Source organism: Vigna unguiculata, chromosome 10 (assembly GCF_037176805.1).
Source record: "Vigna unguiculata cultivar grain cowpea cultivar isolate G323 ecotype 2 chromosome 10, ASM3717680v1, whole genome shotgun sequence".
Taxonomy (NCBI): Eukaryota; Viridiplantae; Streptophyta; class Magnoliopsida; order Fabales; family Fabaceae; genus Vigna; species Vigna unguiculata.
Genome location: NC_140801.1, coordinates 15025638 through 15052501, shown reverse-complemented (window position 1 = coordinate 15052501; position 26864 = coordinate 15025638). Strand labels below are relative to the sequence as shown.

The 26864-nt window shown below is 29.2% G+C and overlaps 2 protein-coding genes across 2 annotated transcripts; one reads left to right on the top strand and one right to left on the bottom strand.

The window, feature by feature from the left end:
- Positions 1 to 4608: 4608 nt before the first annotated feature.
- LOC114167112 (Pentatricopeptide repeat (PPR) superfamily protein) lies at positions 4609 to 7795 on the top strand. The gene is made up of 2 exons (XM_028052072.2): positions 4609 to 7527; positions 7665 to 7795. Exon 1 carries the CDS (start codon positions 4696 to 4698, stop codon positions 7207 to 7209), a length of 2514 nt encoding a protein of 837 aa, XP_027907873.2. The 5' UTR covers positions 4609 to 4695; the 3' UTR covers positions 7210 to 7527; positions 7665 to 7795.
- A 2917-nt stretch (positions 7796 to 10712) lies between these two features.
- On the bottom strand, positions 10713 to 17922 carry LOC114167092 (protein NRT1/ PTR FAMILY 5.6-like). Its single transcript, XM_028052033.2, has 4 exons — positions 17639 to 17922; positions 12781 to 12998; positions 11940 to 12487; positions 10713 to 11832 (listed from the first exon to the last, which is right to left on the bottom strand). Exons 1-4 carry the CDS (start codon positions 17781 to 17783, stop codon positions 10956 to 10958), a joined length of 1788 nt encoding a protein of 595 aa, XP_027907834.2. The 5' UTR covers positions 17784 to 17922; the 3' UTR covers positions 10713 to 10955.
- Positions 17923 to 26864: the final 8942 nt, after the last annotated feature.

Here is a 26864-nt window from a genome sequence, read left to right as displayed (position 1 = left end):
ACAGTTTATGCAGCCAGCCAGCTTCTTGACAACCCATGTTTGCCTTCATTTCAAACCTCTCACGTGCATTTTTCCCAAATAACCTTTGATCCACTTCACTCTTTATCTTAGAACCAATTTAGTCCATTCACTTCTCTTCCAGCAGCTCCACATTTGACCCTTGTCTGTATTCACAACTAAAGAAGCAAATTAGAGTTCACAAACTCAAACTATGCTACAACTAAAACCACCTAAATGAACTAAACATGTGCAAATTAGATTTAAGAGTTTCATGCATCTTTTGACCACTTTTTAGCCCTTTCATGGTCAGCACAAATGTGTTTTAAGGTTCTAAAACTTTCCCCACAAGTACCATGTCATTTGAAATTGAAAATAAAAAAAGTTAACTCTAAGTCAACTCTTCCATTAAAAAGTCAACTCAACCATTTTTCACTAAATTTTTGGTTGATTCAGATTCACCCATGGCTTTTTCTGAACATTTGAATGCTTGCTTTGATCTTTATCTGCATTAAGCTCAAAAATCTGAAAAAGGATGTTAGTCACACTAAACTCTTCCCAAAAGTTTCTAAAACGACTACACTAGAGCACCAACTCTACTTCTAAGCCTATGTATTTGAACTAAGACTAAATTAATATGTTATTCACTTATTTATGAACCTATCTTGTATGCTAAACTGGACCAAACTAATAGTATTACTAAGGATTACACTAAAAATGCATTAAAAACACCTAAGTAAGCTACTTTTGTAAAACTAGCCTAAAAACCTAACTAAATTAATTCTATGCTAATAACTCCTAATTAACATCTTAAACCTATTGATAAAAAGAAGAAGATGGACATCTTCCTTCAAAAAGGAGTTTTAATGATAATGATGAATTATGAAGAAGTATGGAATACTTAATGATGATGCATGGAAAAATGTTAAAGACTTAAAAAAATGCTTTGATTCAAGAGATACATTGAAGACTTAGGGATTTAGTTGTTTAGGTCTTGTAATTTGTGTATGTTATTTAAAATAGTTAAATTAGTATGTTAAGAGTCAAGAAAGCAAAACCCAAGCAGTAGAGCACCAAGAGAATTTTATTTATTTGCAAAACTCACTAGAATAATCGATTATTCTTAGTGATAATCGATTAACTTAGTTAAAACTGATTTTTGAGAAAAGCCTCTATGATAATCGATTATCACTTTTGATAATCGATTATCACCTTTTGATAATAGATTATCTTGGCTGATAATAGATTATGACAACAAGAAAAAAAAAATTCAGAAAAGTTTTTGTGATAATCGATTATCTATGGCAATTGTGACTTAACTTTTCATATTCTTAACCTAATTTCTAAATAGGCTTCTATAAATAAAGTGGTAGGCTTCCATTTCAAAATATAGAAGTTAGAGAACTCTAAGTACTTGAGAACTCTTTGTGGGAAGGCTTTGAAAAACCTAGTGTGGGTAGAGCGATAACTTTCATCAAGTGGGATCTTGAGTGATTGAGTGTTGTCGTTGTTGCTAGGAGAAGTCAGTCATCCTTTGTGTGATTCAAAGGAGGTGTTCATTCCTTGTGTGATTTAAGGAAGGTGTTTTCATCCCTTGTGGATTTCAAGGGAGGTGTCTTCATCTCTTGTGTGATTCAAGTGAGGTGTTTTCTAAACCCTAACTTTCTTATCTGTGATTGTATTTGTGATTTATTTTAGTGATTAAGTTAATCTCATTTTTTTTAGATTAACAATTGGACGTATGGTCTTTTGATATGAACTAGTATAAATACCTTGTGCAATTTTCTCTTCCTTACTCTCTTTATTTTATTGTGTTTACTAAAATAAAGGAAGGAATTTTAACTGAACTTTGATATTAAAAGGGGGAAATTTTAAAAGCATAATTTTATTAAGAACCCAATTCATCCCCCCTCTTTGTTTTTTTCCAAACGCTAATCATTCCGCTACGCGTTTTTTCGACAAAACCTACCCAAAACAATGCAATTAGCTATGAAAACTCTAGAGATAAGACTTATCAATTGACCACATAAGATACCATGGAAGCTCTCCTAAAGAGGATCACAAGGAGCATGACTAGAGAGGAGACTTCTATTCCTTCTTCTTTGTCCTTATTTAGTAATTCCTTATGTTGAAATTCCCTAAAGTTAGCTTGGTTAGATCAACCTTAGTTGACTTGTTGACCTTGACTAGGGTTGACTAGTTGACTAGAGTTGACTTGGCTCAAGTCAACATGTTGACTTGTTTGTCGTATGTTTTTGTAGGTTAAGCATGGTTAGGATTAGATGATCACTAATGGAGATGGATTAGAGCATTCCTAGATGGTAAAGCGTCATTGGACCACATGGAAAGGAGATGAAAGAGAAAAAAACATAAAGCATAAAGTAAAAACATAAAGCAACTTGTACCATGGAGGTACAAGTGGTCCAAGGGGGACCCCTAGCATCTCTTGGACAAGAATCACCATTGGGTGGATAAAACATTTCATTTTTTGTTTCATTTATCCTACCTTATAGAATGTAGGGTTTTCTATTTGCTAGTTATCCCTTCTGAAGTTATATTTATTTCCTAGAGGCCCCTTGAACTCTCTATATAAGGGGTGCTCTTTAGCTTGTAAAAGGGTTGATAATTTTGAGTTTATACACTTGTGTTATTCAACAAAAAATTGTGAGCTTCCTCCATATGAGTGGAATCTTCACCTTAGCCTTATCTTACCTAGCAAGTGACGGCATCCTTCACCCATTTCTAGAGTTGGTTAGCCATATGGCCCCTGTATCAGTGGCGTGCTTCACTTCCATCCTTACCATCTTTTATGCTTTATACTTGTTTCTTCTTATTTCAATTCGGTTTCATGTTTAAACTCCCCATTTGTTTTGTTTCTTAACTCAATCCATTACTCTTCTTCTCTAGAACCTTTAGAAGTGAACATTCACATCTAGATAACTTGTTATATTAATGTTTAGTGGGAATCTTTTCTAGGTTTTCTTAAAGAACTCATCACCATATTCAAAAATCTAAAATGGACCAACTTAATCATTCATCAATATTAATTCTCATTCAAAACAAAACTATTTGTAAAAGGGGGCAAGAGGTCTTATTTATATATGCATAAGCCCCTTAATCTTTTTATCATAGGGAATGTGGGACTCAAAACAAAGAAAAAATGAATTGAAGTATGGCTTCACAAAGTGAGTTAGGTGCATCCCATCCAAGCCAAACTAGACTACCTATGTCTCTATAAAATTCTAAGAAAATACAAAAAAAAAAAGAATACGCCTATACAATTTTGTACAAAATTAAGAAAAAATGTATCCTACTGTTCTACTTTTTAAATTAGAAATATATTCTTCTTTCAAACTTCATCTACTTTTATTCTCTTAACTATATTATGGTGACAGGATAATTTTCATAATAGAGTTCACTTATTAATTCAAAATCTTACGCATGTATAAAGTAATATGTTAGACAAAGAAAGTATTGACAAGTGGTGTATTCTAAGTTTGTTTAGATGATAAAATAATTTTTTTTTTCTGTAATAAGAAGTTACGAGTCTATTTAGTTATATAGTAAGAACATGCTTGATATTTCTGCAAGGAAATTCAAATTTTTGTTTATGTTCTTAGGGGACCAAGTTGTATTCCACAAGTCTACTGAATAGCTCTGGTGCTGGGTAGTCGGGTGGATGTCTTCTTACTCCGATGAAGCTCCGATGAAGCTCCGATGACGGCGCAAGTGTGCCTGCAAAAGACACTCTGATGCCTAAGTCAGCGCTGGTGATGTCAGTGGTTTTAGGAAATATTTAATGCATAATCAATGCATCGAATAATGTGCTATATATATACCTTTTTACCAGTGGGTTCTACCTGGAGTGGGCTTTGGAGGCCCAAATACCTCTTTAGTTGTTTTTGGATCCATTGGCAAGGGATGAAAATACCAAGAAGTCCCTCAAGGGTTATCGGTAAGCGGTTGTCGGCCATGAATGTCGGGCACCGCATACCTCAAAGGGCATCCATAGCATGCGGTACTCGGTAGCCGGCCATATAGATCTGAATGGTTGACTATCTCCTAGCCACCTAGTCGTTTAGATGGTTGCTGGCTGTGGACTACTAGTTCTATACTTGGGTGGGGGCTTTAGTACGGAGTTGGCAGCCCAGGGAGTTGATAGTGGCTGCATACTGTTTCGTGAATTCTATATAGAATATGCGGTTCAGGGAGTTGTGTATTGGTCATGTTCTGCCTGCGTGCCTTATAGCTTAGAATAGGCGGCTTGGGTCGGCTGCATACCGTATACTATGCACATTTGTCTTGGTTTGTGGTATGATTGGGACAGTTTCCATCTCTTAAAATCTTTTTAAATTTGACTAATCCTTTAAATCTAAAATTAATATTTTAGTATTGCAATTTGAAAAGAAAACTTATTTTATTTCTCTCTTTTGTAGTCATATAAACATAGTTCCAATGAGTATCTAAAACAAAAAATTAAAATAAATGCTTATTTAATTATAATTATTGAAATACAAACTTTAAATTTGAAAGAGTAATATCAAATTTACGCTAAATTTGAAAAAAATATTTAAGCCGCAATTAGCAGCCACAGTGTAAGAATTTTCAACCGAAGGCAATGTAAACTGTCAAATCTTCTTTCTTTTACTGAACCTTTTGAAGTTTGAATTCCCTTTTGTTGCCCATTCTCTCGCAACAATGCGAAAGAGGTTTCTCAGCATCGTTTCCTCAAATCCTCCAGAGAACCTTAGCCCATTATCTCAGTTCTTCTCAATTCCCACGGACTCTGACCATTTTCCCGAGAAAATCGTTTCAACCTCCAATGTTTCCGAGAAAACCCCCCTGGAAGCCCAATCTACCGAACCCCGTCGGATTCCGTCGCAAAATGAAGTCTTGGACACCCTCTTGCTCCACAAAGCCGACCCCAGATCGGCGTTGGTGTTCTTCAAAAAAGTAGAGAGACAACGAGGGTTTTTAAAAACCGTTGATGTTTTGTGCTTGTTGCTTCAGATTCTCGCTTCAAGCCCCGACACTCACAAAGATGCCAAGTATTTGCTCAATAACTATGTGTTTGGAGATTCAGCCCCTAGTGCGAAGGTGCTGGTGGAACACTTGGTGGAGTGTGCGGGAAGGTACGGATTTGAATTATCTGATTCAAGGGTTTTCAATTATCTGTTGAATAGTTATGCTAGAGCTAATAAGATAACGGACGCTGTTGAGTGCTTTAGAACCATGTTAGAGCACGGCGTGCTTCCTTGGGTTCCAATTGTGAACATACTTTTGACTGCCATGGTTAGGAGAAACATGGCTGATAATGTGCGCCAACTGTATGATGAAATGGGTGAGAGAGAACTTTATGGCGATTGCTATACCCTGCATATTTTAATGCGTGCGTGTTTGAAGGGAGGGAGGTTTGCGGACGCTTGGAAGTACTTCGAAGATGGGGTGGGTAGAGGATTGAAGCTTGACGCGGCTGCCTATAGTATTGTTATTCAGGCTGTTTGTAGGGTGCCGGACTTGAATTTGGCGTGTACGCTGTTGAAGAAGATGAAGGAGTTGGGATGGGTGCCATCTGAGGGTACTTATGTGGCTGTGATCGGTGCTTGTGTCAGGCAGGGGAACTTTGTAGAGGCCTTGAGGCTCAAGGATGAAATGGTGAGTAACGGTGTGCCTATGAATGTAGTTGTTGCGACTAGCTTGATTAAAGGGCATTGTATGCAAGGGGATGTGAATAGTGCATTGCGGATGTTTGATGAAGTTGTTGAGGCTGGTGTTACTCCCAATGTGTCTATTTTTTCGGTTTTGATAGATTGGTGTTCTAAGATTGGGAATGTAGACAAGGCCAATGAACTTTACACCAGAATGAAACTCGTGGGCCTCCAACCCACTGTCTTTATTGTGAATTTTCTGTTGAAAGGATTCCGGAAAAAGAACTTGCTAGAAAATGCATATACATTGCTTGATGAGGCAGTTGAAAATGGAATTGCTAGTGTTGTTACATATAACATTGTTTTATTGTGGCTCTGCGAATTGGGCAAGGTTAATGAGGCTTGCAATTTGTGGGACAAGATGATTGGTAAGGGTATTACGCCTTCACTAGTTTCTTACAACCACATGATCCTTGGTCACTGCAAAGCAGGCTGCATGGATGACGCATATAATGTGATGAATGATATTATTAAAACTGGCTTAAAACCGAATGTCATCACATACACAATTTTGATGGAAGGATTTTCTAAAAAGGGTGATTGTGATCGTGCTTCTGATGTGTTTGATCAAATGGTGGCTGCAGATGTTGTGCCTACTGACTACACATTTAACACAATTATGAAAGGCTTATGTAAAGTTGGCCGACTGTCTGAGGCAAAGGATAAGTTGAACACTTTTATCGAGCAGGGTTTTATTCCCACATCTATGACTTATAATTGCATCATAAATGGATTTGTCAAGGAAGGTGCGATTGATTCTGCAGAGTCTGCCTATAGGGAGATGTGTGAAAATGGAATTTCACCAAATGTCATCACTTGTACTAGTTTGATTAATGGATTTTTCAAAAGTAACAAGATTGATCTTGCTTTGAAAATGTATGATGATATGAAAAACAAGGATTTGGAATTGGATATTACTGCATATAGTGCTCTCATTGATGGTTTCTGCAAAATGCAAGACATGGAAAATGCAAGCAAAATCTTCTCTGAACTTTTGGAGGCTGGTTTGACTCCAAATACAATTGTTTATAACAGCATGATTAGTGGCTTCAGAAATGTGAATAATATGGAAGCAGCACTTAACCTACACAAGGAAATGATAAATAGTAAGATTCCATGTGATATACAAATATACACCTCACTGATCGGTGGCCTACTAAAAGAGGGTAAATTAAGTTTTGCCTTAGATCTTTACTCAGAGATGCTTTCCATGGGTATTGTGCCTGATATCGTCATGTACACTGTTCTGATAAATGGACTCTGTAACCGGGGACAACTAGAAAAGGCGGGCAAGATTCTAAAGGAAATGGATGGGAATAGTATAACTCCTACTGTTCTTCTGTATAACACTTTAATTGCTGTACATTTTAAGGAGGGCAATCTACAAGAGGCTTTTAGGCTGCATGATGAGATGCTTGATAAAGGTCTGGTGCCTGATGACACTACGTATGATATTCTTGTAAATGGAAAGGTAAAAAGATCATACGCTCCGATTGGAGCTTAATTCACGCAAAAGGATCCTGGTCGGCACTCATTTTTCCATTGGATTTTCTTGGGAACCGAGTTTTGCAGAAAGTTCTGGAATGGTATTAAATTGGTCTCATCTATATGGACAAAATTCCCTTCGCAATTTCATCATGATTCATATCAAGGAAATTGTAGTTCTTTCATTTTTATATTATGGGGTTCATTTACCAATTATAGCGAAAGTGAGTTCTTTCAATCAGGCTTTCATTGGCCGAGAGCAGAAATTTCCAATAGCTACAGTCCAGTAGTGTTTTGTTTGTGGGGATTAGGAGCAATGGGAAGAAAAATAATTCAGGTGTGATTTTAATAATCCTCTAGTTTTCTTTTATACATTGCATATTTACTTTAGGTTTTGTTGGAGAGAGGAAGGGTTATATGATCCGCTCTTCTAGTTTGAAAGTGACACTTTGGTGTTCAATTTTGTTTTGCTAGATAAGGATGAATAATTGTCAAAGAGTTTATCTTTATCGCCTCGTCCTTGCACGAATCTCTTTAATCCACTTGTACCAAGGATTGACAATTGCTTTTATATTTTAGTTAGGCTTTAAGTTTAGGTACTTTCACTTCACTCTTACAAATTTTCGTTCTAATGAGTTCTCAATCTTTGTTGTCTAAGTACCGTACTATTTGATTTTTTTGCCATCAATGAAATGATGTGACCGTTACATCTGTCTTTCTATCTTCATTTCACGGATCAACTTGTTCTTTACCTCCCAACTGGTCAGTCAACTTATTCTTTCCTTTTCCAAAACTGAGTTGACAAACAAGTTTGAGAAATTGGAGAGGAATGGAACAAGTTGACCAGTGAGTATGAGATACGAAGGCTAAAGTAGAAGCTATGTAGCCATTCCTGAGATGGCCAAATCAAATTGTAAGATATTTGATTAAAAATAAAAAATGTTTTGAACATTCAGCACAAACAAAATTTTTTAATAGACTCAATTAAATGTCCAAATTTATTAATGCTTAATTAAGCCTTTCGTAAACAAATTCACATTTTAAGTTCTGAAATGTTGTAATCACGCTATACACTGTAATTTTTCTTCGAACAGCTTTTTCTTTAAAGATGATGAGATATCTCTATATTTGCAGTATTGTTGGAATTTCTATATGGGTGAGTGTCACAGGTGTTCGGTTAGAAGAGGGTTAAACATCAACGGAAAGAAGCGAAGAAAGGATGGAGAAGATTCTTGATTAGTTGCATAAGTGTTTGTTCATACGACACCATGTTCTGTTTTGGGGAAAATCTGGAGTAACCGACCGTGTTACAGCAACAAAACACATCAATTGCAGTGACCTTATTCCGGTCATTATCTTGCTCTACGGTTCAGATAATTGTGTCGATGAAGTACTCTTGCCCAGTTATTTTAAACCGGACAAAGATGTGTTGAATAGAAAACCTTTTTTAAATAGTATAAAAAGACTTTTCTGCACTAGTACTGAATATTGAAAATTTTAGCATAAAAAAAATCAAAAGATAACATTACTCGTATGTTTCTTATATTTATTGTCATTTGTACACACTAATTCTTTAATTTGAAAAATAGTAAAAAGAACGCAGTTGGATTGTAAAATCTACTATAATTTCTTATCCTCATATTATCAAATAATTCTAATAATGTTAGGCACTTTAATTACTTTAAGTAAAAGATTACAAGATTACTTCATAAACTCAATAACAAAATCTAAAGAAGAAAACTTCAAATCTTGAAAAACTTCAATCATTTCTACATATGAAAATCAAATGAGAAATTCAACATTATTACCACACAAAAAGCACATTGAGCATAAAATGACTCCTTTATCTAATCATACATAACTTCAAATCTAGAAAAACTTCAATCATTTCCACACATGAAAATCAAATGAGAAATTCAACATTATTATCACACAAAAAGCACATCGATCATAAAATCACTCCTTTATCTAATCATACATGTTTATGTTTACTGATTAACTACTTTCATGGGCCTTTAGCTAATAATACATGTTTTGGACGGTAAGGTAGCTTCTTTTTTTATTGGATGATATTCATGTTGCATGTTTCGATGATATATGCTCTTGCTCATTCAAACGATTGTTGGTTTGTTGAGAAAAATGCTAATTGCTTTTTCGCACATTTAATCAGAGGTCAATAAAGCTTTAGTGTACTAGTAACCGCTTTGCTTTGTTTTATTCGAAAGCAAGAATCACATAGAATATTTTCTATTTGCTTTACATTAGTATGTTGGTTAACCTTTCAAGTTATATCATTTTCGAATCATAATCTTTAAGAACTATTCTTTTTTATTTGTTTAATCATATTTTTATTCGACTACACTATATTCAAAGTTATTCTGTATATTAAAAATTTGCAACAAATTTAAAAACATTTTCAAACGAATGAGTATTTTGAAAGGATTTACCAAAATATATAAGTCAAATTCATATAAGAGATTTATATATTACCTCGAATTTAAAACCTTAAAATATTAGATTTATAATTCTTCTTTCTTATATAAGGTACTCTAATGGACTTATGATACACATATACGATACATGTATTGGATACAACACGTATACGTCGATAGGTTTATTTTCAAAATAATAAGATATGATACGTGATAGATACATGATATATGAATGAAAAATGTATAATAATTCTTACAAACATAATAAATATATGATTGTTAATGTGTGAATTCAAATTTTCTAATTAGAGACAAATTATTTTGGTAGCCAAAATTTGGTAGCTAATGTTAATGACCAATTTAAAAATCAATTCATAATTGAAACTATTTTAATTATCAATTTAGAGATCAATTATAATTTTTTGAAACTATTTCAGTTGTCAATATGGTCACCATATAGTGACTAATTATTTTTTGTCACTACTATTCAAATATTTTATTGTAGTATATTACGACTTTATAAATTAGATACTTCATTGATAAATATTGTTAAAGTATCCTAAAGTATTGGACATGGATACGTAACCCAAATTGAAGTATCAGTGCATCATAGATATGGACTAATAATTAAATTTTGGATTAAATATATTTTTGGTCTCTTAACTTTTAGTAAAAATTGTAATTAGTCATTCTTCGAAATTCTGGCCTAATTTATTCCCAAATTTATTCAACGTTTCAAACACGTTTCTAAACTAATATTGAAGCAAAAATATGTCAAACGTCGTAGAAACTTAAATGCTATTATAAAATACATTTGAAACATCAAATAAACTTAACAAAATTTTGTTAAAATGACTAATCCATACATTTTTAAAGTTTTAAGCCTAAATTGATCTGAAATTTTGAAAATAAACTAATTTCAATTTTCACTAAAAATTAAAAATTAAAAGAACCAGAATATATTTAACCCCTTGAATTTCCAATACAAACTAATCTGTTGAATGTTTAGGTATCTGATACATTCAAATATCAAATTAGTCTTGCCATTAAGTACCACCATAAAAAGAAAATTACGACATACGAGATAATATGTGAAAAAGGTGAATGACAACTTTTGAAATGGAAATTACACACATATAATCTTATTGTGATATTACATGATGCCATAAACAACTAAAACAAAAACTAAAACTCCTGGACTAGGATCATAAGCTATTTGATGCTTAAGATGAAATTTAAGGATTCTAACAGTAGAAACATGTGTATTTTGTTCACCGGTTGAAGAAACCTTGGTGGTGGTGACTTATGCCGAATAGAATTAATTTTCACTAATTCAAACTCTAATATCTGCTCTACCATCATCACTTTTGTCTTCATAACAATCAGCCACGGCCAACTTCTGTACATTCTTGTAGCTATACTTGCGAGCAAAGAACACAAACATGAACAAGTTCAACGTTGTGATCACTGCCAGAAGCCAAAAGAATTTGTCCAAGCGGCTAGAATTCAAATCCTTGCCAAACCAACTCTTCCCACTCTTTCTTGTCACATGGTCAACAATGGTTATCAACACACTACTGAGAAAACTTGCTGCCCCAATCACACTAAGGTATAGTGCTATTCCCAAGCTTCTCATTGAGTCTGGCACTTGGTCATAGAAATACTCTTGCAAGCCCACAAGAGCAAACCCATCACCAACTCCAATGATTATAAATTGTGGGGCCAACCAAAGGGCACTCATTGATAAAGAACCCTTTATTGGTCCATTCATCTCAACAGCATCAAGCCTCTTTCTTTCTACCAAAGCTGCCACTATCATTGAGAGGACTGAGAAAACCATTCCAATCCCAATCCTTTGGAGGATGTTGATTCCTCTTTCATTTCCTGTGAGCTTTCTTAGGGTTGGCACAAGGATGTTGTTGTAAATGATCACTGCAGTTATCATCCCTATAGCAGCAAGAGTGAAAATTGAAGCTGGAGGGACCTCAAATCCATTGCCTAACTTTCTGTTCATCACGGCACCTTGCTTGATGAAGAAAGTTGAGGTTTGTGCAGCACAGATTCCAAATGGTAGAGTGAACACCCAAATGGGGATCATGTTGATGATTAGCTTCAGCTCTTCAACTTTAGTCACTGTTGCAAGCCTCCATGGACTCTGTTTCTCTTCTATGTTCCCTTCGTTTTCAGTGATTGCTGCCTTGTCAAGAAATCTGACAGAACAAATCACAGGAAAACGCTTTTAATTGCTTAAAAAGAAAACGCGTGTCACGTATTAAATTGATCTTTCTCAAAGTAATGATTAAGATTTTGTACTTACTTGAGTTTCTTGGTGTGAACCAGAAATCTTTCACCATTGCTTTCAGCCTTGGAAAGTTCATACAACTGAGTTGGACTGGAAGGATATGGAAGCTTTCTTTTGGAAATAGCAGCAACAAGAACCTGCAACATAGGAGTCAAGGGGCTCCCAGTTTGTGTCCTATAACGATAATAAGGCCTTCCTATCAAGAAAATGAGCAAAGAGATGGCCATGACAACTGTGAGAATGATATAAGCAGCACCCCAATTGATACGTTCTTGAGCATACACAATCACGGTCACTCCCAGAATGATTCCACTGCACAATCCACTGTTCCACCAGTTGAAAAATGACATTTTCTGCCTTCGTTCCTTAGCATTGTTATCATCAAATTGATCAGCACCAAAGCTTTCCAACGAAGGTTTATGGCCCCCTGTTCCTATGGATATCAGATAGATCCCTAGGAAGAAAGCCACTTCATGAATCTTCCTAGGTTCGGTGCATGTAGCAGCATGATCACACGGCTTCAAGCCTGGTAAGAACCATGACAGAGTAAGCAGAACCAGACCCTGTGGAGTTTTGCCACACAGAAACAGTTGTTAATAGTTAATTATAAATGTAATCATATCTCTAATCTTTAATTAAGTGCTTAATTGAATGAATGAATTTGGATTCTCATCCGCTGTTTTTTTTTTATCTTTTGTGAATTCAAAATACGTTAATAAACACTGATTTTAATGTTTTAAAATGATTTTTAAAGTATCAACATCAATTTATCGATAATATTCGATAAAAGACAAGAAAAAAAATTCGATAGAGAATCTGGATTCTGAATTGAATGATGATGATTGAGATTGATTACCATGAGATAAACAACGCATGATGCTATGACAGTGGAGTAACGACCCAAGTAAGCATCAGCAAGGAATCCTCCTAACAATGGCATCAAGGTGGTCACACCAGACCAGTAGTTAACATTCTTAACTGCTGTCTTAAGGTCTTGATGAATAACTTTTGTAAGGTAAAGAACCAAACTAGTTGCTATTCCGAAGTAGCTCAATCTCTCACTGAATTCAATTGCTGCAAATCAGAATAAAAAGTTTGTTTATGTTAATTTATCATAAATAGTCCATCACGATATTATTATTATTATTATTATCAGTTTTATTATATAATATTTTAGAGAAAAAAATATTTTAATCCCTATTATTTTATCGATATTGAAAAGAAATAACTGTATGAATATATGCATGGGTAGTTATAGAGCAGTTAAAGAGTGATTGTTAAGTTATAGATTCAAGAAAATGGAATAACTAATATATAGAAATGAAATGGTTTCGATAAATGCTTCCATTTCTGTGATTGAAAATATAAGAAAAGGTGTGAAAGAAAAGAAGCATCCTGAACCAGTAATCCTAATCTATACATCGAATAGCTTTTCTGATTGCCCAAAAAACAAGCATGCGGGCACAGTATATTCTTGTTCAATGATTTTGGCACGCACAATATGCGGTAAGAATAATGAACTTTTGAGTTATCGTACAGGGACAAGACAACGCATTATCTCATATCACCTTTTTACAATGATTTTTGTGCTATATATATATATTGATTAAAATAACTTTTATTCTAATCATTATACTATTTTTGTAGTTTTATATTTTCTTATTAAAAGGTAATTGACATGTGATTGTTGCAAAGCTAATGGTATAAAAATACTATTTCGCTAAACCTTTTATTCAACATGGTCGAGCACCTTAAAAGTAAAATGTGCAGGAGATAAATATTACAAATATAATAATAGAATTTTATTTTTTTTATGAACTACAAGTGTAAACATCATTTGTAGTCTCTGAATTATGGGAACCACAAAATTAATGCGAGAATTTAATTTTAATATATTTGTAGTGTAAATTACAAACTATTTGAAATATAAGTTTAAAATTTAAAATTTCCCATTACAGAATGAGTGTGAAAAATAACTTTATTGTCATTATCTAGAGTTTTCTATATAGAAAAGTCTTTTTCATATAGCGAAAACAAGAAAGCTTTGTACTTTTAAATCATTTGAAATTCATATATGAAGTCAAAATTTGAATCTCATGTGTAAGGGATATAAAGGGAATTTTGAAGCAGTGATTTGAATACAGGCTGTAGTGTTCTTATCTGCTAAAAATAACACTCATTATCCAGTTTCAAATGGGAGTGGAGAATCTTTCTCACTAGTAATAGTGAATTATAATGCCAATTTTGTGTGGTTTATATGCATTATCTTCAATAATAATGTTAATAAAATATATCTAGTTGTAGGAAGTGGACCCACCTATTTATAGGTTGTGCTAGTCTTCTTGACCATATGAGTTTATAAGAATTTTGTGTGTATATTTCTTTATTTGCAGGGTGCCTAATAATTAGGGTTGAATATCTATGGATATATACCGTTGAACATTCAAGATTAAGAACTAAACATGAACAAGTAGTGCTTGCTTCTTATTAATTAATAACTAATACATATAACTACCATATCAGATTATTAAGAATCTACTTTGTAAGAGGAGATTCTTACATTTTGTTTATAAAATCATTCAATAAAAAATAAATTTATATACAAAAAAACTAATTAGCTTCATATTAACTAAATTAGATATTATTTTATAAACTAAAATTTATTAGTATCTAAATAATTTCTATTAATAACAAAAAATTATAATTATTTTATGAATTAAAATTTAAATTAATTTATAAAATTAGAGTTTATTTTAGATATCAATAATTTTTATTTTATGTAATAGTTTTTAATCTAGTCAATATAAAATTATTAAATTTAGTTACTATATATTATGTGGTATTGATGGGAAACTAAATAGTAGATAATGCGTTAGATCTAACATATATTACTATAATAAGTTTTAATATCCTAATATAAAGTAAATTTTATAGAATAACAGTTATCTTCATCTTTATATGTTAATTTGACTTTCATTGTACTTGATGTGGAATTTCGAGTAGTTGTGTTTTGACTACTTCTATCTAAATATAGTTTTAAAAGTTAAATTGTTAATATGAAAAAAGAATTCTAAATACTGAAGGAGAATAAACGATTGAAAAAGGTAATAATAAATAAATTACTGATATGGTTATTAATAAATTATTAAAAAATTACCCAAAAATATGAAATAGATGCGACTACGGTTTGGATTTGAACGAACAAGTACTTTTGTTATAACTACCGACACTGTAATATATGTGTGTAATTATTTTTTAAATATATATATATATATATATATATATATATATATATGATATTATATTAGTAGGTGATAATAATATAATGTTATTAAATTAATATATAAAACAAAATTATATTTATTCAAAATAAAATAAAATATAGGTGAGAGAATAAAGTGAAATATATCATAAAAGATGAGAGTATAATTATTGATAAATAGAGAAAAAGATAAGAACAAAGATAGACGATTTTATAAAAAAATTTGTAAAAGTAACGGTCAATTTTCAAAAATTTAATAAATAATTATTTTTTAAAAATAAAATTAGTATTTTAAAATGTAAACAAAAAAAGAGAATCTCTTTATATATTACTAATAGATACCACTAGCTAATATATTTCAATAAAAAATTTGCTATATATAAAAACAATAATTATTGAGTCAAAAAGTCATATATAGAATCTTTCAGAACACTTAGACTCTATTGATTTTGGAATTTTTTTAGTCTCCTCGTTTTATTGTATTTTCAAATAACATTAATATTTCACTGTTTTTCAAGTTGTACTAATTTTAATATATTTTAAAAATACAGTAAAAATATAGTAAAAAAATAAATGAAAAAAAATCCAAATTCTATGATAGTGGGTTTTAATAATCTAATGTATTAACTTAATACTAAATGCGTATATGTGTTAATATAATATATGGTATGCATCTATAACATTGATATTATTGATATAGTATACAATACATAAAAAATTCATTACATAACACTCTTCAAGTAGTGAATCTCTAGCTTTTGTATATCGGAATTTTTTTAAACTCCTAATGGGATAGGTATCATATAAAACACTTCGAAAGTACTGCATTTTCGTGAATCATATCAAAAAGTCTTCCACCAACTAGACTTGGTTGGTATGAGGGTTGAATTAATAGGATGACTATTTTCCTAAATTTTTTAAAATAAAAAATTAAATAATATTTTTGTTAACTAAAATTAAAATTTCTATAAGTTTTTTTTCTTCTTCTTACAAATTAAAAGATGCATAAGCTACTTTAGTTTATGAAGAAGTTACTTTCAATTTTTTTTTCTACTCTTTGAAAAAATGTCAATGGATAAGTGATTCATGTGCTAATAGATGAAAACATTCCCATTTCCTAGTTTTCTAATTAACGAAGTATTAAAAACGTGGCATATTTGGAAAATAGTTTGTGGTGATAAATACGTATGCAAATAAAGTATATTTAACTGATATATTCGGTTCCTTAAATTAATATTCATCACATAAAAAGGTGTTTAAACGCTTATAAAATAAACCCGCCGTAAGTGTTTAAAAGTTTTAGCTCAGCTTACATACTAAGTCAGAATATAATTTATTAATATGGAGCACCTCACACGGGCTTTTACCTTCAATAATTAACTCATTTGGTGAAAATTTAAATAATAAATTAACACAAAAAGTAGTTGACACTATAAAAGTTTTAAATACTTTTCATGTATTTTAATAAGCTTCCATTTTTACACTGTTCGGTCATTAATTTGTATTCAGTTTCCCTAGAATAAAAATATATATCTATATTATATATATATATATATATATATATATATATATATATTTAAATTTATTGGTCATTAATTTGGATTCAGCTTCCCTAGAATAAAAAGATATATATGGTAAATGAATTGAAAACTGTGAAAAATTAAGTTTAGTATTAGTTGAAAGGTCAAAATCAAACTTTTTATTAAGTTTGATTTGATAGTTGAATTAGGTTTGAGTTATTAATTCTAAACTTTATAAGAAGCCCATCTTGTTTACTTATACGAGTATAGTTGATTTTAAAATAAAAAATTGATAAAATCAAATAAATATATTATATAATCTAAAACTAAGTACAATGAATACTTATTTTCAAACTTTGAAATATTACATCAATATTAAATATGTAACGAAAATGTTTACTCGAGATGTTGACTCGTGTTAAACGGATAAAAATACAAATCAATAGAAAAACACAAAAAAGAAAAATAATAATTTTTAAATAAATTAATAAATTACTATCAATAAATATTTAAAACACCGTTTAGGTAAATTAATAAATTATTATTAATAAATAATATTTAAAAGTGTTGTTTAAGATTCAAACTAATTATATATAAGAAGGTAAAATCTCATCTTGTAAATTTTAAATTATTTGTAATTTTGAACAAGTTTTTTAATATATTTTATTAAAAATTCTATATCAATTAGAGATAATCTGAATGTATAGGAGTAAGTATAAAGTTTTATTTTGCAAATTTTATAAGTTAAATTAGATTTAAAAGTTACTATTAGTTTTAATTTATGAAAATTTAAAATGCTTTTGAAAAATGGTGAAGAAATAGAAATTGGTGAATAAAACTAGCTTAAAAAGAGTAAAGAAGAAAACATTGAGTAGTGTTATGAATGATGATGCTCTGAGAATCTGAAGGAGTTAGCAGAGAGTGTTCCTTACCGATAATGAAGAGAGAAGATCTCCATGAACCAGTTGAAGCTCTGAGCGGAACTCTTCCTTTGTGATCCAAAGAAGAATCAAGAACCCATTTCATTTCATCGTTAATTTCATCGCAATTTGCATCAGTTTTGTTCTTCTTCTCCATGAAGAGGTTGGAAGTAGAAGAACACTAGCTTTCTCTGTCAAAGTGTTTGGTGAATATTGGATTTTTGTGGTTATTGCATTGAGAAGCATCTCCATGGACCCTCCTTATATAGGAGAAGATAATTGCCTTTTTGACCCACCGGCTTTGCTGAAGCAGGGTTTGAAAATATTGAAATCACTCTCAAATATTGCGGTTTGGGACAAAGACATTTTTTTTTTCTTAAAAAATAAATATGTTGAAGGAATATTGGCACGATTTTACTGGCTACATTTTAACCCTTAATTATAATAATATATTTATGAGATGGTTTAGTTTTTATTCTTTTTTAATGTAAGATTTTATTCTTTTTAATGTTTATAAAATTATAAAGTTGGGCCTTGCACTAAAACGTATTTTTTTAATCTTTATTATTTAAGAAATGTCAGAACTGTTTTTTAATAGATGGTTAAGAATTAGTGAATAGGACAGAATCTAAAGTTGTGAAAAAAGGTTTGCAGGTTAAATACATATAATGATTGCATTATATAAAATTATTTGCTTTTTTTTGTCCTGTGTTTCCAAAATTTTAAAAGATTATTACATGTTTAAGATACGAAAGGTATTCTCTCGTATCTATCATAACAATATATAAAACAATATATAAAGATGATATTTTTTTATGTTATTTTAATTTTAATTTTATTTATTATTTTAAAAATTAATTATTTTATAAATAATTTATTTTTAATTATTATTTTAAATATTTTTCTTGTCTTAATAATTATTCTAAAGTTTCTTTTACATATTTATTTTATTTTTCTAATTTTATATTTAAAATTATTTTAAAAATTAATTATATATCTTTTATTAATGTTACTAATATTTTTATGAAAATTAGAAAAATGCAAATATACATATGCGACAGTACTTATGTTTTTGTTAGTATTTACAATGATATTTTGAATTTAAAGCTTAATTTAATTTTTCAAAGTTAATTTAAGTTTTGAAGAGAAAGTTGAAAACAAATTAAACACTGAATTAAAATTAAAAAGATTAAATATTTTTTTTGTTTTGAAATTAAATTATAAGGTATTTAATTCATACACTTTATGAAAATAATGTAAAGATTTTATTTTAAAATTAAATTATAAGGTATTTAATATCTGAAGTAATTCTTATGTAATAAACAAAATTTCACACTGCAGTATAATATAATTGTTATATGCTATTTACTGGAAAGAATGTTTTACATGATAATCATAAAAGTGGAAGAATAAAGCTCAACTTTTTATAATAGTTTAGAAAAACATATTTAATCTGAATTAAAAATGATAAATTTACTGTTGGGTCACTCATATGAAATCATTTAAAATTTTCGTGTATATATATATATATATATATATATATATATATATATATATATATATATATATATATATATATATATATATATATATATATATATATATTTGATTGGTTGATTTTCTAAAGAAAAGAAAGAAATTAGGCCTTATTTTTTAGCATGTCTTTGACTTTTAGAGAGGAGCTTTGGACCAATTAGCTTTGTGAATGTTGAATTGCCCCTAAAGAAAATTTAGTGGAAATATTGGTTGAATTCCGTTGTTTGTGAAAAATTGTTATGAGCCACATATATAATACGCTAAGTAATATTAGTGCATGTTAGAAAAGAAAAAAAAAAATGTGATGATAGATTGGGAAGGAATACCATGAGGCCTTAAAATTGAAGCCATAGAAAGATGCTCTTAACTTGCTCTTGGAAAACGTCGTTGTTGTAATGGGAATAACATTCGACCCATTTTTCTGCATAGGACCACAACACTGTTCAATGGGCACAAGATTTTCGTGTTATGGAGTCGGTGAAGGAAAAGTTGTGTAAACATCTCAAGTTTATGTCGACCCTTGTGATGATGGAGTACATTCAACAATTATATTATATATTCAAAAATAAGTAAGAAAAAAATTAGTATATATGTTGTTGTTGATACTTTATCTAGAAGATATGCTTTCTTTACAATTTTGGAAATTAAACTTTTAGAATGTGATCATTAAGGAGTAGTAGTTGTATGAAAATGATGATGACTTTTTTTAATTTTTAAAATAGTGCTCTAAAGGATCTCACGAAAGACTTTTTATACAAAGTGTATTTCCTTTTAAAGATAAATGCTTATGTATTCTTCAAAGATTTTTAAGAGAATTTGTACTAAGGAGACTCATGAAGGTGGACTCATGTGACATTTTAGTATTAATAAGAGTTTGGAAATTTTAGGAGAACATTTCTATTAGTCTCATATATGAAAATATATTTCAAACTTTTCTGGAAAATGTAAAAATTGTGAAAAGGTCAACACTAAAAGTCTTACGTAATGAATTGCATACACTCTTCCCAATTCCACCAATAAATAGTATGTCTCTTCATTTACTTGGTGACAATCAAAATGTTGTTCAATCTTCATTTTCCTATCTAAATATTCATCAACATTATATTTTCCATTAAAAAAAGATGAAGGTGTATCTTAGGTTCCTGGATTTGGTTTCTAGGTCCATGATTGTTGTGCCTTGGGGGTGGTTGGTAGTAATTATCAGTATTATGGCTACAAAACACCTTTTTCACTTTGAGATGAGTAAGAAGGGTCCCCATGATATTCTTTTATTCTATTTGAACCCTCCCCATGTTTGCTCTAAGGCTTCTCTTCTATTTATGAATGAACTAGTATAATATTAATAACTTGGTAAATCTTTCTCTTCTCTATCTCTCTTTGTATTGCATGTTATTAATCCTCATCTAACTTAAGGAGAGCCTTGTTAGAAACAAGTCTTGAAAAACATTTTTGATGGGATGTTTCTCAATCTTCATAAGGTTGTATCTTTAAGAAGCAACTTCACAATTTGTCTATCAAGTATCAACTTCATCTCGTAATGTCTATATGACGAAATTTTATGAAAATATTGCAAAAATAATAATAGTTAAAACACAATTCAACCCTTTTTCTTAGGTTTTTGCCATGTTTTCACAATTGGTTTCATAACTTAGCAACTAAAACAAGTTACAAAAATTATTTTTATGTTACTTAAATAAATATTGTATGTATTAAAAGTTTTCTAACCTTGTGGTACATGAATTGCAATGACCTTGTATTCTTTACGCATCGATTATTCTTTGAAATTTTCGAACATTATCAATACTAACTTAAACATTAAAGTATCTTTTGCAGATACCCTTCCCACGCATTTTGGACGAGACTTGTTAGAATTGGAGGACGATTTTCCTAAAGATTAGGTACTAGAAGAGTTTTGAGAACTTGACAGAGTACAACTTAGTCTCGTAAGAACAATTCTTATTTTAAATTTGATAAAATTTCAATAATATTTTGTTTTTGTCTCTTAAATACATGAAATAAAAGTAGTAACAAAACACTATAGTCAAGTATACATTCAAAAAACAACACAATTGTTTAAACTAAAATTCATTAAATATAAGGTTAACTTACATTGTGTAAGTATCAAAAAAATTATGAAAAAAGGTTGTTTCAAATTATCCAATCAAACAATTCAATAATTAATATAAGTGATTAATCCTTAACTATTTGCATTAAATCTCTAATAGAAACTAATGTTTGCTGAATGCATATATGAATAAATACTTAACTCAAATAAAATTAATACAACAAAACCAAACAATATTACTCAAACAAATTCAATACAGCTTACTTCATTTTATAAACTTGCTATAATTTAATCCCTATCATTTTACACAAAGTAGTGATTAAAAGATTAAGTCATGTGACTAATATAATTAATTAGTCCATACAAATTTTACTATTCCTAAATACCAAGTTATAACTCATATAATGTTTTCACTCTTAAAAAAGTTAATTTAATATTCAAATTTAAGAAACTAAACATGACAATTTAAATTCAACAAAAATTACACCAACAAATAAATTTAGTGGAATCATTCATATATCGTCATGATTGAGATCTTTGAAAAAACTGTAATTTCAATTTCCAGAAAACGAAATGTGAAGAATGACACATTGGAATTGTGAAGACGAAGAATCTTAGAGTATTAATTTAAATAGTTTTACATTAGACGCTTTAGAGTTTAACGAAATAAAACTTGTACTTAATTACAAAAATATTACTCTATTTTTTTTTTTCAATTTTCTTTTTTGACTTAAAACGTATGGCAATATTCTCTTATAAGAACAAGATTTTTCATTTAAAGCTTAATTTAGTTTCATAAAATTAACTTGAGTTTTTATGAAGAAAGCAAATAAGCTGTAAAAACAAATCAAACACGGTATTAAAACTAAAATATGATAAATTCGTAATTGGGTCCCTCACATTACACGTTCCAATTAATCTCTTAAAATTTTCTGAATATATATTTCTTTGATTGCTTGATTTTCACTTAAAAAGAAGCCATTAAGCCTCATTTCAGTATTTCTTTAAGTTTTAGAGTTTTAGAGAGAAGGTTTGGCTTTTCAAGAAAAGTGTCGTTATAGATTGGTAAGAAAATTTAGCGGAAATCTTTGTTCAATTCCTTTGTGTTAGGAATTTAAGTGTGAGTCTAAATCCCACATTGATCAGAATTGAGAAAGTAGAGCACTATATAAGGATCAGGGCCCATAAACCCATTGTTTTAAGATTTTGGGTTGAAAGTGGTGTCAGTGTCTTAAATGGTTGGGCTCAGGTCTCATTAGTGTTGATCTCCCCAAGTAAAACCCCTCTGTAAAACCTTATCGAAAGTCTTGAGTTGAGAAGCACCATATAAGGATGGGAGAATCTGTTACCAGCCACGTATATAGTACCAAAAGTCACATTAGTCTTTAGCATTTTAGAAAAAAAAATTAAAAAATCCTCAACTGAATAAAGAAATGTGACGTGAGATTGTCAAAGAAATACGATAAGGCCTTATATTTGAAGCCATATAAAGATGCTCTTAACTTGCACTTGGGAAACGTCATTTTTGTAATGGGAATAGCATTCGACTCATTTTCTTCCATAGGACCACAACACTGATCAATTGGACCAAGATTTACGTGTCATCCAACCAGTGAAGAAAAACGTTAGTATGTAAACCTATTAGTATTTTCACCCTTAGCAAACAAGATGTAAAAAAAAAATAAAAATCCTTATATACATATATATGGGATAAAATTCGTAACAGGTAAGAAATGAATCTTGTAAATAGATATTTGCAGAAAAGGAATTGAGTATTTTTTATATCTGCATGTTAACATGACGGATACAAATATCATACTATCCGTTCATGTGGATACTCGTACCCGCTATACTCTAATTTAAGTTAAAAAAAATTTAAAAAACATGATTAAAATATTAAGACAATGATTTTGAATGAGTTATTTCTTATCAACTGGTTTTAAAAATCTCTATTTCTTTATAAACTATCATTCAACATGATTTAAATGAGTTATTTAGACTTTTTTGAAATTTATAAATATTATGTTGTATTTTATTTGAATTTATAGTTAAAATATGTTGTTAAATATTCAAATTTTTTTGTTGTAAATACTTGCAACTATCTGTGTGGATATTAAAAAATATGCGGGTACCAACATAACGGACACCTACACAGATATGAAGACGGATACGAGGTAGAATTATCCAATAGGAAGGGTACGAGAGAGCTACTACTCGCACCCTAGTCGTCCTGTTGACATTCCTACTTACAAGTGTACAAAGTTATTTTTAGATAATAACAATTTAAAATAAATAAAGAAGTTTAAATAGATATTAATTTTTAAATAGTAATGATAGATATAATTTAAAATAAGAGACAATAATTTGATAATGTTTATAATAATTTGATAATGTTTATAAGTGAATGTAAAAATCTTCGACATCCACAATCATGATAATAATAATTGCAATAATCATTATTTTGTCGCATATGTTAACTTTTTGAATATCTATCGATATACCTATTATGAATATCATATAGAATTGTTTAATCAATTTCATTATTCAGAAAACCGTTATAATCTACACAAATATTTATGAATGTATTTTTATGAACATTCATATCATTATTCAGAAAACTATTATAATCTACACATATAGAATTGATACAACATTGTTAAAATTAAAATAAGATTAAAAAAACAAAAAATAGATAACCAAAAGTTGTAAGTATTTTGTAATCAGTAATTAGTCAGAATTAATATTAATAATTAAAAATAATTAACATTAGTAAGTTTTCAATTGATTCAATTCAATGATTTTGAAAATATTGAAAAATATATAATTCTGTGCTTGGTTACAAATTTTGGATGAATATGTCTGCAAAATAAAAATTTTATTTTGTGTACAGAAAAGACCATATAGTGTGTAATCTATTTAAATAATATATTGAATGACGATTTATAAAGAAATAAAGATTTTTTTAAAACTAATTGATAAAAAATAATCAATTGAAAATAAATATATTAATATTTTAATAAGCTTTCTTTAATTTTTTTAATTTAAATTATAGTATAGTAGGTAGAAATATTTATGGGTAAGGATATTATGAGGTATCTGTACCTGTTCTGTTAACATGCGGGTATAAAAATACCTGATCCCCTTACCTACGGGTAGAGATGGCAAATAAATCCGTCCCCGTAGGTATTGTCCGAATTTGTTCCCGTTTTGACGGGGAATCCCTGCATTGATTGGGTATGGGTATAGGAAATCCCCAACTTTTTAAATTGGGTATGGGGATGTATATATCCCATCCTAATACCCGTCCCCATTTAAAATATTAATTAATATTAAGTAACCATATATATATATATATATATATATATATATATATATATATATATATATATACTTATACTTTCTATTCTTTATTTTTTCTAATTATTTGATTTGTCATGAAATTCATTCGCATCTCCAATATATTTTTCATCTTACATAAACCTTTATGTAATTATGTTAAAATGATGTATGTCAATTAAAAAAAATTTATGTCTCACATTTGAATATTTCTATTATTTTTTTATATTTTTATTTATTATATATTTTCCTTTAACATGAGAATGTTTAATACTCTCTATTTAATTGTTTAATAGCATAAACCTTTAATTTACTAGTAATATAAAAAAAATATTATTTACTTATTATTATTCATTTTTGTTTTATTTGAAGAACTTTTTTGTTTTGCTAAAACAATTTTCGTTATTTCTCAACCATTAAGTATATATGTTAATATTTGAAAAGTTTTCTTAGATCTCTAAGGTATTTTTCATCTTATCATACCCTTAATTATACATTTGTTTTTCTTTGTGCAATTTCTTTCAATAGTCTCTCAAATTGTTTCTAAGACACACATTTATTAATTTTTTATATTTTTATTTTTTGTTTATTTTTATCATGTAGAATACTATTTCAATATATTTTATCTAATTATTTTTTATTTTCTAACTCATTATCAATCATACTCTAATTTTTTCACTCTAATTGTATAAATAACTTTTATTTACTACGATAAAAATTTAATGTAATTGCCATGAATATTTTTTATCACCATTCAACATATATTAGAGTTCAAAAGATACAAGATCTATTTCAAAATTTTATTATTATGTTTATTATTTTTTCTTTGCGTCGTTTTGATCAAGTGATGTATTTTAACTTTTATTAGTGTATAAAAAAAAGATTTATTAAAATTTAAAAAATTGATGTAAACAAACATTTAAAATATATTTTAATTTGAATATTTTTTTTCTTTTATATGTTTTTAAAAATATTTTTAAATTTTATTAACTAGGTTTCATTAATGTTTGTAAATTTAATAAATGTTTTAGTTCTCATGAAATTTTATTTGGTATTCTAATCTAAAATGTAAACAATTATAATTTATTTCAAAGTATTTGATATCGAAGAAACAATCATCATTCTAATATTGAATATTTGATAATATTATGTTTCCTTTATGTAATTTTTTATTGTTTTATAAAAATTAATTAAGATTAATATTGAAATATAAGAAAGCGGTACGGGTATGGGTATGAGATTATACTCGTTACCCGGTGGAGATGGGGATGTGGATGAATTTTTTCTACGGGGATGGGTATGAGATAGCAAAACCTGTCCCCACCCCGCCCCATTGCCATCCCTACCCGCGGGTGTCCATCTACAAGATCAATTTCCTACCCGTTGTGATTTTATCTGCGGATGCCTGCAGATACAAATTTTTTTGACATCCCTACTTACAAACATACAAAGTTATTTTTAAATGAATAACAATTAAAAATAAATAAAGAAGTTTAAAATAGATATTAATTTTTAAATAGTAATGATAAATATGATTTAAAATAAGAGACACAAATTTTATAATGTTTATAAGTGAATGTAAAAATCTTGAACATCCATGATCAAGATAACAATAATTGTAATAATCATTGTTTTGTCCAATACGTAAACTTTTTGAATATCTATGGAGATACTTATTATGAATACTTCTTACTCAATTTCATTATTTAGAAGACCATTATAATATATATATATATATATATATATATATATATATATATATATATATATATATTATGAACATTCATATAATTATTCAAAGGACCATTATAATCTACATATAGAACCGATAATACTTTGTTAAAATAAAAATAAGATTAAAAAAAACAAAAAATAGATAACCAAAAGTTATAAGTTTTTTGTAATTAGTAATTAGTCAAAATTAATATTAATAATTAATAATTAAAAGTAATTAACATTAGTAAGTTTTCAATTGATTCAATTCAATAATTTTGAAAATATTAAAAAATATATATAATTCTCTGCTTGGTTACAAATTTTGGATGAATATGTCAGCAAAATAAAAATTTTATTTTTGTGTACAGAAAAGGACCATATAGTGTGTAATCTATTTAAATAATATATTGAATGATGATTGATAAAGAAATAAAGATTTTTTTAAAATCAATTGATAAAAAATAATCAATTCAAAATCAATGTGTTAATATTTTAATCATGTTTGTTTAATTTGTTTTTTAATTTAAATTCGAGTATAGCAGGTACGAGTATATACGGATATGAATATTATGATATCTGTACTTA

Excerpts from the sequence above, each read along its gene's own strand:
- LOC114167112 (XM_028052072.2), top strand. The coding sequence starts at position 4,696 with ATGCGAAAGAGGTTTCTCAGCATCGTTTCCTCAAATCCTCCAGAGAAC.
- LOC114167092 (XM_028052033.2), bottom strand. The coding sequence starts at position 17,783 with ATGGAGAAGAAGAACAAAACTGATGCAAATTGCGATGAAATTAACGAT. Across the intron at positions 12,999-17,638 it reads ATCTTCTCTCTTCATTATCG|CAATTGAATTCAGTGAGAGA; the intron begins GTAAGGAACACT and ends TCTGATTTGCAG. Across the intron at positions 12,488-12,780 it reads CATGCGTTGTTTATCTCATG|GGTCTGGTTCTGCTTACTCT; the intron begins GTAATCAATCTC and ends AAAACTCCACAG.